General features: G+C 41.3%; 1 protein-coding gene across 1 annotated transcript in view; it reads left to right on the top strand.

Moving 5' to 3' along the window:
• The first annotated feature begins 1347 nt into the window (after window positions 1-1347).
• Window positions 1348-15659, top strand: part of LOC133026852 (cadherin-12-like) — a 55445-nt gene continuing 41133 nt past the window's right edge. The window contains exon 1 of the mRNA XM_061093830.1: window positions 1348-1593. Within this exon, the coding sequence (XP_060949813.1) occupies window positions 1348-1593 (246 nt within the window). The remainder of the gene's footprint in view (window positions 1594-15659) is intronic.

Raw genomic sequence — 15659 nt, 5'->3', positions numbered from 1 at the left:
GGATGCTTGAGTGTTGATGTTGAAAACACAGTGTGAACAACAACAGTGCAAAGGATGTCTGCTCAGTAATGAACAAGACTGTGATTCATCAGATTCTTTATATTCAGATTTCAGACTTTCTTCTTTCCGTGACAACCCTCATGCTTCACTCATGCTTCACTCATGCTTTACTCATGCTTTACTCATGCATGCAAAATCAGACACGATTCCAAGACATGACAACGCAGCGGCCCGGCTCATGTTTACATCTCATTGTTACGACCACTGAACCAAAGCACAGACATATACAATGCATATTGAAAGAGAATGAACAAATTAAATATTCAATTGCACGGCCCGAGAGCTGGATTACATGTTGGTAATCTTCTGAACGAGTCCCCCTGGTTGACAGAGAGGAGTCTGTCAGATGACATGCCGCAGCAAGTGGAACAATCTCCTGTGGCCGCGGCTGTCAAATCTGTTGTGCTCCGCAGCAGAGTGATGTCTGAGAGAAAGCAAAGTATCTCAAAGAAATCAGTGTGAGCCTGGTGCTTTGCACTGACATCTCATACAGCCGGCCTGTCATTTTGATATATGAACTGCCAATGCATCGCTCCATACCGTCAAATGGGCGCCTGCAACTGATGTAACAATGGTAACTTCAATATTTTTTAAAAGGGTTTAAATGAGGTCTCAGTCAAATACCACGACAAGTGCGGCAAAAGCTAAAAAGCTCGTCCGCATTCTCTCATTAAAGTGTCATAAATAAAACATGACGAGCCCTTTGCTGACAATCGAAGAAGAGCTCCCACTCTGACAGGTCTGTGTCAGTGACGGCAAATATAAGGTCAGTGTTCTCACCAAGACACGTAATCTGGATAATGCAGCGGTTAAAGGATTATAAAGCTTGTTTTGATGTTTGGGAATATGAACATATTGTCCACCATTTTAGGTAATACCTAAATATGGGCCAGAAACAGCTTGAGAGTTGTTACCAACACCTCATGGTCACAGTGCATGATGAGCACATGTGCTGCAAGACGGTCCCTGATCAGACAAATCACGCTGCATGATAAATATATAACGGAGCTAATGCGGAATGAGGTCATTCCAGATCCTGAAAACCTTTTTTAAATGATGCATTTGTTTTGTTTCCTCCAGGTGATGAGCTCCATAAATCTCTGAGTGGGATCCTGACAGAGCCGGGGGAGAACCGCCTTGTGGGGTTTCGCCACATCTGGTCCACCCCCCACCCCCCCCCCCCCCGCCGCCCATTCCGTCATAACGACCTTCACAAGTGGTTTCAGCGTGGCTCAGCTCCCGTCACTGGACTTTAACTCGGGGGGGCCTGCACCTCACAGACCGCCAATGCTAACGAGGGACTGCCTGCTGCTGTTCCTGTGGATCCTCGTCAACGCAGGCTCAGTCTCGTCCTCGCGCCCCCCCTCACCGCCGCTGGGACGGAGCCGGGCGGGCAGGGAGCACGCCAGGGGCTTGGTGGGCTCCATGAGGAATGGGGGGGCCGGATACCAGCGGGTCAAGAGGGGCTGGGTGTGGAACCAGTTCTTCGTCCTGGAGGAGTACATGGGGTCCGACCCGCAGTATGTGGGAAAGGTAAAAAGATTTATTTTTATTATTTGTTATTTATGGTGGGTGAGAATTCATGAATCACATAGTAAAGGAGCTTGGGAGAAATTGGATTAGTGGTGAATGGAGAGAGTGGTAGAAAAAGAATAGAACAATACACTGATGTAGATTAAGTTTAAAGCTATTCTGAGTAAATCCCAAAAAACGAAAAAACAACAATGCATTTGTATACCTTGATAAGTAAATGTATACACTGGGGTAATCTTTCAGGCAGGACTGTTCTTATCCAATCACACGAACATAACCCCCCCCCCACTGTCAAAGCAATTGCTGCAGGTTACCCATTTTCATTTCGACTTTGCATTAGAGCCTGCACCTTCTAATCTAATAATGCTCTTTATAGTAAAACTGTCCGCGCTGGTTAGTGTCCCAAGACATAAATGTCTCCGTCACGAGGAGGGAGAAAATCTATATATTTAACTGGAGCCCTGCCCGCACCTCCATGTTAAACAAGCCAGACACACGTGACAGTGAAAGGGTGAAAGAATCGATGGTGTGGTAGAAATAAATTTAAGCTATACAGTCCTTGTAAAACTGTCAGAACATCATGGTTATGAGCCGGGGAAGATGCTGACAGCCGTAAAAGGGCAGCGGAGAGAGAACCAATAACCTGAATCCACACTGAGATACACATGCATCCCATCAGACTCTCTCCTTTCTGTGAGCTGCTCGAACATCGATGTTTTTAGTGTAGGATTTGCTTGATACATATATTCTCCGCCCGTGGCTTAAAACAGTCGTAAAGTAACCTCTGTGGGGGTTTTAAGGTTTAAAGTTGTAATTTGGCACTCCTAGCTTATACAGGATAATAGTGAGACTGACTTATCTGCCCCAGTGCCACTGCAATCAGCCCTGACAAGCCATGCTGTTTGTGGAAGTCTCTGAGGCTAAAAGCAGGGGGAGGGAGGGAGGGAGGGAGGCGGCTGTCTGCTGCCCTCCTAAGTCACTTAATCCTGGGCCGCTGCACTGCTTCATAATAATTGACTGATTCTACGCCATATGAAAAGCATTTGGAGATGTGATCCTGCGTCTGTGTCGGGACTATCTTACAGGGAAAGGCTTTTTGCTAAAGGGGTAAATAACGCCCAGAGACGGGGAAGGCAGGACGCCAGTGACATGTCATCGTCTCAGAGAGCAATAAATGACCTCTAATGAACCGTGACTCCTGCTGCAGGGACGGGTCGGCCTGTGATACGGTTATGCTAATTGTGGTAATTTGTGAACACGATTTCCGTTCAGTGACCTGCAGAGTTATGCGGCTCATCAATATTGTCCCTGGCGTTATTACTCGGTCTCGGCGTTTCGTTCACAGTCGGAGGTGAGGAAGGGCACATGCACTGGTTTCCCTCTGCAGCTTCCTTTCTCTCAAATATAATATTTTACCATCTGTGGTTTAGAGATGGGTTTTTTTTAAGGCTGGTTTCTACATCGGTGACGTCTTTCCATGTCAAAAACAATAACATCCCTTTCAAGAGTGTTAAAATTAAATGCATCTCTGCCAAGTGCAATTGCAACAGTCAATTAACGACTAATTAGCGTGGGCCATTGAAAACACAATTCATGTTGCTAACAAGATGTGGTAGTTTTGGCAGACAGGAGTTTTACTGGTGGAGGAGGAGTGGAGCAGAGGAAGCAGCTCATCGATTAAAGATGGAGTGAGGAGTCAGAGAGCCGGAGTTAAAGATCAACAAGTTAGTCGACAGACTGGTGGCATTCGCCTGAATGTGTCAGGCGTTGCTATAGCGACACCTGCTTGAGAACAACATCTTGTTGATTGACCCGCTGTTTTCTTTTTCATTTAGATTCTAAAATAGATACCATCTGAAGTGTTGAGGCACAATTATCACCCCGCCACAAAAATAATGATCCAATACTTCTTGATACCAATTAACTTCTCCACCAAACTGATGTGCACAGTCTTGAGGCACCTATCAGGAATTACAAGCACTGAATATGTCTCTGTGCATTAACTAAGTTGTATTTTTTGTATTGGTTGATTAGTTAACTTCATTTGAATTTTAATATACACAGATTTTCAGTCATCAATTTGAACAAAACTATGATTTAATCAAAGCTAGAGTTTACAACCAAGTACATGTCTGATCTAGGTGAACCATATTAAAGTATAAATGCTTCATTCATACATTTTCAAGCAGAAACAATGTGCACACCTCTTCCTGCGATGCAGTAATATGAATGTAAGGTAAATATAGGCAAGAAAAAAGCAGAAGAAGCAAGAACAGCAGATAAAAAAAACCCTCCTTCTTTACATGCTGTCTGGTCTTTTTTAGATTAATGAGTTGCAAGCAAAGCAACATTTCGTTCCTACTGTGACAGCGAGAGGAAAATATGCCTGGTCTGCATTTCCACTTGTATGCTATGACTACAAAATAAAGCAAGAGATTTAATTTAGACTCAGCCTTTTATACCATTAAATGCCTGTGACCCAATTTAAGAACAAACCTCAAAGTGTCTATCAGTGAAAAACAAGAAGTGCTTTGATATATTCATATTGATTTTTACAGACAAACAATACTCCATCTCAATATTCATGGAGGAATTTATATATTCGTGCCTGTACAGCCTCTTCATCAAGGAAGCTGAGGTGACAGACACTGAACGTGAGAGGAATGATACGGTCACAACTCGCAGCTGTACTTACACTACTTATTTAATTATCCTCTTTACTCCCTGGGGTGTAAATAAGGTCACGACACGATCCAACATGGTCCTCGGCTCTACTACTGCTGTCGCTAATGTGGAGCAACTGCTCCAGGGCCAGGCTCAAGGGCAAGTGAACTTCAGCGGTTTAAAAAAAGAGTCTGCGAGAGTCTGTTTACTACTTAGATTTCACCGCCGATGATGAAACTGCTTCTTCAGAGTCAATCAAATGTGCTTGTTATTGATACCGCAGTGGAGCTGTACTAAATAAAGACAAAGTGGTCTGGCAGGAATATTTAGGAAAAGGTTTTACAGCAGTTATTCCAGGTTCGAGTTGTGTGACGACCAAGCTCAAGTTCCACTAACAGCCAACAAACAGAGCGATTAACATTAGAATTCAGTGTTTTCCTCTACGAACAAAAGAAATCATTAATAACCATTCTCTCATTTGGGATGCAAAGGAACCACAAGAACACGCTGAGCTACAACTATTCACGTTTAAGCCTTCGTGTAGTGAAACTTCTGACAATCTGCTGTTGACAACAACCACATTATTGCAGATTAGCAATTAAAAGCGAGAGGGCTTAAGGGGGTTAATGGATCAGCCTTTGCACCCACAATTAGATAATGCCGAGTCCCTTCCTCTGCCGAGCAGCGATTATCTGCAAGAAAAATCTACGCTTTGTGGCAGCTGCTTCCTCTCACTCTTTTAAAGTCTGCGCCGGGTTCAGCGGCTCTTCTCCAGCATCGTGGCACTCTCACATAATGTCAGAGTCAGGAATTGCTGTTTGACACATTTTCTCTAGAATTATAGCAACGTGGCAATTCAGAATCCACTTAAATGAGCGTTGCTTGTCATTTCGATGCATTATAAATATTATAATGACCACTTACTACCAGAGGAGGTGTAATCAGAAGAAAGGCACGTCTCGGGTTTGCCATCAGTAACAATGCAGGGTCTTTTGTGAGTGGATGCTAGAAAACGCAGAATACAGGGTGTCACTGTGATGTATGAGTGAACAGCACGGCAAAGAGGAAATAAAATACATTTTGTACACTTTGTTTATGAAAAAAGAAAGAGCTAGATAAAGAATGGACGGGACACCTGAGACCATTTGTCAGTCATATCCTTTGCAATCTCGCTGATGGCCGATTGGACCGACATACGAGCAACACAGGCTCGAGATTATTTATTTATTTATTATTCTTTCAACATTGGAAACATGATAGCAAGGAAATGAGCGAGCCTCTCTCAAAGGGGGACTAAACAAATTATACACTTGGCAAGAAATATGCAGTGAGGGAATCAGTTCCATGAAAATCACCAACGCTCCAGCCATTAGGTTCTGAGAGCAAATATCGTACCCGTAACATCACATCACTGAAGGTTAAAGAGAAATCCAAATCAGTTTTTGATGGTCACACACACCTAGGGACCCCACAAGAGGAAAGAACAAGTTTCTCCATACCCTTTCCTGCAATACAGTGCATGGCAAGCAGGGGCACGGTCCAACGCCTCATTCCTTACACTTGCACAAAAGGTCGCTCATTTAAATAAAAGTCAATAAACCACTTTTGCTAGAAAGGGCAGCCCCTGTTTCTCCCACAACTTGTTTATTCCATCGCTTCCTGCCTGACAAGGAATGGCCATCCTTCTTTTTATTGATGGCTCTTCCCGCCAGCCCCTCCCCACACCTGGCGGAGATTTATCACCGATGTGAAGTCGGCAATTTAATCTCTCAATAAGGACCCATAAGAAGGACATAAAAACCCTTTCAACAAGAACTTACTCACCGGGCCCGACCAAGAAGGATTCCATCATCTGACCACATGAAATTTACCAGCCTTACTGGTGGTAGCGGTTCCACGTAGTTAAATGTGGCTCGGTTTAAATGCTCAAGAATTAAGCTGTAAAATGCTTGGAAACCTAAAGAGGCCCTTATGAAAGCAGCAAACCCGTTTACACGGCGTGATGATGATAGCCACTGTTGTTAAATACTTCAGTGAAACAAAGTGCAAGCCAGCAGGTAATAAACATCGACTCCAAAAGAACTTCATGACCTGATCGCTTGGTGCTGTGTGTTTATTCAGTGACCTATCGCGAAGAAAGGCTGCGACATGAACCGCCTGAGCAAAATGCCAAATAACAATATTCTTGTTTAGGCTGTGATCCATAAAGCCTGTTAAAGATCTGACACAAAGGTAGTAACACATACTAAGCAACGTGATCGAATACTTAAATCGATGTGAAGAAAGAACAGAGCAGAATTGGTAGAAGCGCTGTTCCTTTAAAATACCTCACAAATGATTTCAGTCATCTGGAAATCTGTTGCCTGAGTAATTCAATGTCAAATGAAGTGTAATTTAAAAGGATGGCTCTCGTGAAGATTATGCATGAGGTGTGCCAGTGATTCAGCTGCTCGTTAGAACATATTAAGAGGTTGAGGACATTTACAATTGTAATGCACGTTGATGATGAATGTTGCGAGAAATTCAGGAAAGAACACCTGAAATAAAAGCTAATGATACCATTCATCTGTCCTGCCAAAGTAATACATTTCATACATTTTGTCCTCGTGGGTAATGGACTTTTCTCCTGAATTGCCGGGATCATATTTCCAAATGGTTGGCTAATGTCCCAATCTGTATCACTTACCAGCGTGGTCAACATATTTCCATTCAAATCTTGACATTGATAGGGAATATTGTTGTGATTCTGGGTAGAAAATTGCATTCTGTACGTCGTATCAATATCACTGTATTGTTTAATCAAGTGTGATATGAGAAAAAGGGAATCAAGCCTCAACCCGAGTCTCCGAGATAATCAATAACAATCATGTACATTAACGTGATAGATCAACAAATCAGCCGTGGTCCATGTTGGTTGTTATGCAAAAGACGATATCCCAAATTAATCTGAAAGCAGAGGTCATACGATTTGAGACTTAAATAACGGTTCTGTCAACAATCATGGTTAGAAACTCCCTGAATGTAGAAACAGTGAATGTAGTGGCTTGTTTACAGCAGCAGGTGAGTGTGTTCAGAGCACTGACCTGCACTAATACAGCTTTAGAGGTGAATATAAGCAACGGTTTCTATTTGTTGTCACACACCCTGAGCCTTATCTGCCAATCTATTCCATTTTGTCCTTTCTCCATCTTCCCAAGATTTCTCTCCCTCCCTCCCTGTCTCTCTCTCTCACACACACACATCCCTACACTCCAGTGCATATGTGGGCTTCTTTCTCTTTTTTTTACCTCCATCCCTATTACCTGACTGAGGCATGACACAACCCAGATAGCGAGCTCGGAGCTGTCAGCAGCTAAGAAATGGCTCGCGAGCCAATATCGATCAGCTATAATAAGCTTGCTGCATTTGACAGTGTTTTCTTTCCATCAGCGGCTCACCAGAACACCAACTACCTGCAAGAACTTACCACTCAATCAGTAGTCATAATGTGGTATGACATGGCACACACACAGACAGACACACACACACACACGCAGAGAGAGGTCTGGCAATGCGGTGAAGGAGCTATAACATTCAGCCTATATGCCAACATACCGCCACTCTGTCATCACTGCACTGGGTTTCTAGGACAGCGGGCTGTAGGATTGAAGGGTAGTTCCAGAGCTAATGAATAGCAGTATGAAAATAGATCTGCTCACACATGGATATTGACTGATTAACACAACGGGAATCCTGACGGGAATCATACACTATATATAGTATGTGCCCCAGTTTTTCTTAAAGTGTAAGAATCATCAGCATGAATGTGATGATACATTAAATAGCTTTATGATACCAGTCAGAGGTCAGGGCTGCCTTGTATAAAGATACCAAACAAACTGGTTGATATACTTGCTGGTGGAGGGTTCTTTGGCAAATGTTGGCTTGCTTTCAGCAAAGAGTTGCGTTTTCCATATGCATTCCTGAGACGAGCTCCATATAATCCTGGTTTGCAGAAATCCAATTACAGCTTTTTCTACAGAGGCTGGTTACGTCCTCCGCTGAAAATCACACAAATTAATCAAAATGCGAGTTTACCGCGTGGTCATTGTCAACGAGGGACCATGTGCTGCAAATCAAGAAGGTATTAAAAAAAAAAAGGGAACACCATCCTCTCTCAGAGTCGAGAATTCCCTGTAGAGAACGATCATTACTCATAAAGTTGTGGCTTTTCAACAGCCGCTGAGAGGAGCTTCCATTTTCCTCCAGTCCAACCAGTAGTTGAGTAGCATCAGTCAATTCAGTCAATAAACGTATATTATACTGATGATTAATAACGAATGAATAATGGGCCTGCCGATATCTTCTCTGACAACGGTGCTGATGCACTGCACCATGACGCTGCAGATGCAATGGCTGGCCGTCTTCATCGCCTCAACTTTTGAGGACAAGAGCATAGCTTTCGACCACTGGAATCAAATCAATTAATCTTCGATTCAAAGTGTGAAAGAGGTCAGTGAGTCCAAGTGAACAAAGCTGGAGATGTTCCTGAGAAATCAGGATCCAAAAGGCAGACAATGTGATTTTTGAGGTCAGCAGGAAACCTTGAGTTTTGCTCAACTGATTCAGATCAGGTCATCATTGAGCTCTAGTGAATGTTTGTACCAAATTTGAAGAAGATCCCTCAAGGTTTGAGATATCTCGTTCACGATGAGACAGACAAACATACAGAAAAAAAAGTACAGAAAAGAGATACTCTCGCAAAATGAGGTTATGGAAAACTACAAACAACTTCATCAATGAAACATCCATGTGACCAAAGTTTTAACAAACTGAAATGTTAACCTAAGATGTCTGACAGTGCTTCATGGCAAGTTGAAAAACTTAATTAACGAATGCAAATATAATTACTCAAACAGATGGCACGAGTTTCAGATGGTAACAGGAATCTTATTTCGGTTCCTCGCGCTACCTGTTTCTTTTTATAGCCGTCACGTCAACCGGTAGCGTGAGCAGCGCATCTTGCTCATTATGCGTATCATGAAAAATTGGAGTGCTAAGACATTTGAACCGTAATATATGTGCATATGATCCCACCTGTCTGCAGGAGCAAGCTTTATGCTTTATGCTAAACAGATGTAGGTGTGCTTGTTTGAATTTACACATGGTTATCACTTACTCCATCATTCAGATTCTGCACACATACACTCCATTTTGTTGATTCGTGGTTTATAAATTAGGAACAACTGTAACAAGAAAAGAAGCTGACATGTTTCTCCGTCTCCTGTGTGAAGTCACTTACTTTCTTTTGACACCTTTAATAAGGAGGAGGCTGCCTCTTGTCTAACGAGCCCAATGGGTGTTTTGCAGTTTAAAAGAATCCGTCGTCTGCTGCCCTATTAGCAAGTCTTTTTATAAAATGCTTTGCCATTGTTAGAGTAATGGGATTTTTAATTAATATCAGTCAACCTGCACTTCTAATTAATGACACAATGTGCCTATTCTTTTCTTTATTTGCATTTGGTGTTCACCCTACATTTTTTCCAGGTGCCTCCCCTGGGTGCATGTTTTTGTTTGTTTGTTAGTTATTGCCAGTCAAAGGACGGCCAATGTGAACTCCTGCTTAATCATGAATACAAAGTGATAATTTATTCAGTCAACAAAATATGATCCGCCGGCAGCTCGAGAACACCGAGGCCCAGTCCCGCATTGTGCTGCTTCAAGAGTCTGTGAACAACAACCACTGTTATATGAAAATTACTATCTTTTCAATAATCTGTGTCATTTTCTCGCCATTCGCCTCAAAGTCTTTGTGCAGCCTCGTATATGATTGAAACTATCACTGTTGGAAAGCAAGTGGCCCGCAGTAGATTTCAGAGTGAGTCACAAACATGCGGATTCAGCACTACAGGTGTAAACTTCAATGTTAGCTGCTTATTATATACTCCAACAGGAGTGAGCAGAAGGACAAGGATGGACATCTCGTTTTATAATCCGGTTACACTCCCAATACATGTCAAGACAAATGAAACATGATATCATCACAATACTGTTTATTGCTGGCAGTTTGTACTGGATTGCATGAGATGTACACAGGTGTTTAATGATGCTGTTGTGTGTTTTTGTTGGCCGGTTGTAGTTAGAGGAATGTGGAGTCCGTTATGACAACAGTGTTGCAGCAGTCGCTCTGCCACTCTGATCTCTCTCTCGTACGCCATGAGCTCAGAGCATCTACTTTCACTGTGCCTGAGAATGAGCTTGTTGTGCGTTGTGTGTGTCGTCCCGTCCGTCTAATGGGACGTAACAGTTTGAGCAAATCTGCCACACAAAAAAATCTTGAGATAATCTCGTATAATGAGGTCGCAGATACCGGATTGCAGAAGATTACAGGATTACGAAACAACAGGAAACAAGATGGATAATTGATGAACAACAGCGATCGGGAGCAGATTTCCCAGCGACTGTCTCACTAAAATATGAAGTACTGGAAGACAGCTTGTTTTATTAAAGACGGCAAATCTGGAAACACAACTTTCTGGGGAGCACTTGAGGCCGAGAGATTCTTAAAACAAACTGCTGTCAGCAATAGCCCCGCAAAAAAAATTGTTCCCCTTTCATTTTGTGAGACTGAATAATGTAATTGTTGTGTTTTGTTTATATAATATAATATATATAATATAATTACTATCATATATAAATATATATTATGTTATATTATATACTATATATACTGTACTATTCTTATATACTGTCTAACAATACCATTACCATCATATCATCAGTACTTTTACCATCATCTTGCCAATGCACCTTATCTACCTATTTTATTGTATTTTTATCTTGTGCTTCTGTTTTTTTTTATTCTTTCTACCTTTTATTTTTAATTTTATTCTATTGTATTGTATTGTATTTTATTGTATTCAAATATACCGGCTGCTATGACGACTTAATTTCCCTTCGGGGATGAATAAAGTACTCTATCTATCTATCTATCTATCTATCTATCTATCTATCTATCTATCTATCTATCTATCTATCTATCTATCTATCTATCTATCTATCTATCTATCTATCTATCTATCTATCTATCTATCTATCTATCTATCTATCTATCTATCTATCTATCTATCTAATATAGAGCTATAAACTATAAAAACCCATATCCTAGAGTCACAGTAAAAAGTTAATGAGAGAATCATTGCAGACCTGTGAGAACTATCACTCCGACTCACAATTAGTAATTATCGCTCTGCAGCCTCAGTTAAACGCAAACCAGTGATTTTTTATCTCACACATTCACACGATGATGTATCACTATGATGAGTTCTGCTCAAACACGCACTTCACAACTTCCATGACGCAGGAACGTTAATAGGAGACAGTGGAACCATTTTTCGCCAAAACAATATTCCAAAATTTACAACCATTGCCAACAACACGGGCACAGGTCGACAAAAGCCTGATAATTGACCAATGGCCTCAACCCAAGAAGCATAGAAGAGAACAGATTTGAACAGTTAATAATAGAAATGAATCTGTATGTAGACAGAAATATCCAGCAGTGTGAATTTGTTGTGCCTATATTGATTAGCTTCTCCTCTTCTCATGCTAAGAGCAGGTTCTTTGCTAATGTTAGCATCAGTTAGCTTCAGTATCTGACAGCCTGGACTCTGGGCATGTCCCTGGAAATGAGCTGGGAGACCCCTCATTGACCCAAACAAAGATGGCTACCAAGTTAGTGAGTAAGTGGGACCCCGGATTGACCCAAACAAAGATGGCTAACAAGTTAGTACGTTAGTAGTGGACTGTGGAGGCATGTCTCTTTCCCTTGTTCCCTCATCTTGTCTCCTTCTAGGTAGTGTGCTTCCTCCTTGGATGTGTAGCACAGATAACCTGTTAGTTAGTCAATTAGTTAGTAAGTTAGTTAGTTAGTTAGTTCTACTATTTTGTCTTATTTCTAAGAAACTATAAAAAACCCTCCCTCAGTGTTCCACAGCTCTTTAGTTAGTTAGGCTATGTAGCTAGTTACGTAGGTAGGTAGGTAGGTAGTTACTAAGGAAGTTAGGTAGCTAGTTACGTAGGTAGGTAGGTAGGTAGGTAGTTATTAAGGAAGGTAGGTAGCTAGTTACGTAGGTAGGTAGTTACTAAGGAAGGTAGGTAGCTAGTTACGTAGGTAGGTAGGTAGGTAGTTACTACGGAAGGAAAGTAGCTAGTTACATAGGTAGGTAGGTAGGTAGTTACTAAGGAAGGTAGGTAGCTAGTTACGTAGGTAGGTAGTTACTAAGGAAGATAGCTAGCTAGTTACGTAGGTAGGTAGTTACTAAGGAAGGTAGCTAGCTAGTTACATAGGTAGGTAGGTAGTTACTATTGAAGGTAGGTAGCTAGATACGTAGGTAGGTAGCTAGCTAGTTACGTAGTTAGGTAGGTAGGTAGTTACTAAGGAAGGTAGGTAGATAGTTACGTAGGTAGGTAGCTAGCTAGTTACGTAGTTAGGTAGGTAGGTAGTTACTAAGGAAGGTAGGTAGGTAGTTACGTAGTAGGGTAGTTAGTAAATACTCCATTGTTCCGTTGTTTCCTCATATTTTCTCCTTGTAGAATCTCTGAAGGACAGGGGAAGCCCATACTTGCGTAAAAGTTAGGGTGAGAACCTCTGTTCCCTTGTTGCATCGTATGTCCTTATATCAGTTGTCCAACAGTATCGGTTCCTCCACAGTGTTCCATAACTCACCTTTAACCCCATGTATTTACAAAGGTGGATTAACGTGCAACATAATCCTACAAATTCAAAAGTTATTTACATTTTGAAATCACCTTTTACTCTGTGTTACTTCCCCGGAGTGGCACCGTAGACAGGCTGTAATAAAAAGAAAAATGGCCCTGAGCATATTTTGAATTATTTTAATTAAGGACACGTTAAAAAACCAGAAGCCCTAATTAATTATCATTTAGGCGTCGTGGAGAGAATGGAACAGGTCAAGCATGAGCTTCTTCGATGCATTACCGGTACAGGCCTTTATTCACAGTAGCCATTTTAACATGAAATAGTAGGTGAACGCAGGGTTTATTAATAACAATAATGGAGCTTCTATTTATGTACCGAACATAACTTAATGTGATAAGTTACACCTGCATTTACCTACTATTTCATGTCAAAATAACTTCTGTGAAAAAGATCTAGTGCTTCTTGCTCCCAAAGTTATGGCAGTGGTTTTTGTTTTGTTTTCTATTGAATTAGTGTTTGGCAGTTTCACTGTAGTAAATCCCCTGTTGATGTAAAAATGAATCTCTCGCTGTATTCTGGTTTTTCGAGGCTCAGGCTGCAATTATTTTGCCTTTTCTGTCTGCATTTATTTTTAAAGTGATGAACAATCAATGTCTGAGCCATGGAAAAGGCTCATCCAGCTGCATATGGCTTCATATTTGAGAGATGCAGGTCTAGGCACATTTTTTACAGCTGTAGGTATTTCAGAAATCTGTTAATGTTAAATTAGTTGATACTTGTATATTCATATTAAGGAAGGTTAATACTTTATGTCATGAACTAGACCCATGAAAGAGCCACTCAGGTAAATAACAGGAGATAAATCCCTCTCTTTCTTTCTGGCCAGAACGTTCAGTAAATCATATGTTGCTATAAAAATTGTTTTATGGACATATTTACTAATAAGCCAGTGCCCTACTTTCCCATTGTTAATCATAAGTGACACATCATATTAAAGCTCATTAAACCTGGGCATCGCTAGGGAACATTTAAAATAGTAATTATGGTAATAATTGTGGCTCTTCAGCTCCGGTGCCCAACTAAAGCCAGTTTTAGAGGATACAGATTTGAAATGGGGGTGAATGGTGTTTCATGTACTGGGCTTCATCATTGTCTGATTCATAATATTCTTCAGCATCACCTGAAATGAGTTTGCACAATAACAACATCTGCCTGAACATATAAAACTGGATAAGGATGAATAAAGATTTCAGTGTTTAATCTGTTCCTTTGGTTTATAGAGGAGGGATATTATTCATGGTGTTAACACAAGGACAATGTTTTATCTAAATTTGAAACATTTATGGTGTTTACAGGAAATGTTTTGGGCTGTAGTTGTGAACCTACGAAGGTCACGTACTAAAAATAATTAATTCACAACACGATAATCCCATGCTATGGTCGTTGGAGGCAATTTGCCCTGAACCACCGATCACTCCCAGTGTGTTTCTGCTGCATCTGCTCCTCTCAGGTTGGGTTGAACCACAACCTGCAGAGAATTTATCGCTGAATCTCAAATTTTCTCTCCTCTTCTCTCCATGGCTGGAGCTCCATGATGGGATTCAGTGGGAAATTGGCGATGTGCAGATTATTGCATACTAGTGGGTTAGAGAGAGAGAGAGACTGAATTAAAAAAAAAAGAAAATCAGTATAAGGGTGGGGAGGATCCGCTCAGTCATCATGGCTGCAGGACAGTAATTAGTATTCAGTCAAATGACAACAGATGGAAAAGGAGAGTTCTCATCCAACAGAAGCTAAAACCGTCACCATATCCATCTAGTTATAGCAGCACTTGAACAGAACCCAAACTCAATTACAAAGTGAAGAATCAGAGCACTGACTATAAAGAGGAACAAAACAGAAGGGACGCCAAATAACCCAGGATATGGGCTCAGCCATCTTTCCTTTCACCCCCGAACTATGAAAAATGACAGAAACCAATTTTTACAAAGATTAATTCAAAGTGGATCTTAATATTTTAGTGATTGAGACGATTTGGTTTGAGGAGCTTTGAATTATGAAAGAGAGAACTCCATAGACGTTGCCTTTGCTTCAGTGTGCATCCTGTAATACGACTGCTGCTCAACAGGGCCGTTGGAAAGTCCACCAGATTGATAAGAGGGCAAAAAATCCATATCCATACTGTGGTGATGATCACTTTACATTAGAGCCCTTAAATATTTAAAATGCTTTGAATTGCATAACTGATCTCTGCAGGGAGCTAAACAGAACTATATCAATAGGCTTTCTGCCAACAGCACAGAATGTGTTTGTCTTGTACTAAGAGAGCCGCCCTGGATCTATATTAACAAAGCTGCTCTCTGACTGCAGTGCTGATATTTCTGCAGCCGAGCTGAGAGTCGTCTGGTCACAGACCTCGGCTGTCAGGTGAATCTATTAGAAACTGTTCCTGTGGAGAGAGAATGTTTACCTCCAGTTTTCTGAGCTCTCTCACTCTTTGAGACAGAAGCTACCACCTCCTCTCTCAGATAATAGCTTGAATAGAAATGAGTCCACGACGTTGAAGACGTGTCACTGCAGAATAATTGCTCTTCACAGGGGATATATTATTTATCTGAGATTTAGCCTCATTAATCTGAGGGACGTTCTGGAAGTTTCTTCCCCATGACTTAGTGTTTTTGCAGATCTTTGCCGAAACATG

This window comes from Limanda limanda, chromosome 20 (genome assembly GCF_963576545.1).
Source record: "Limanda limanda chromosome 20, fLimLim1.1, whole genome shotgun sequence".
Lineage (NCBI taxonomy): Eukaryota > Metazoa > Chordata > Actinopteri > Pleuronectiformes > Pleuronectidae > Limanda > Limanda limanda.
Note: the sequence above shows the minus strand (reverse complement) of the source record. Positions and strands in the feature narration are given on the sequence as shown.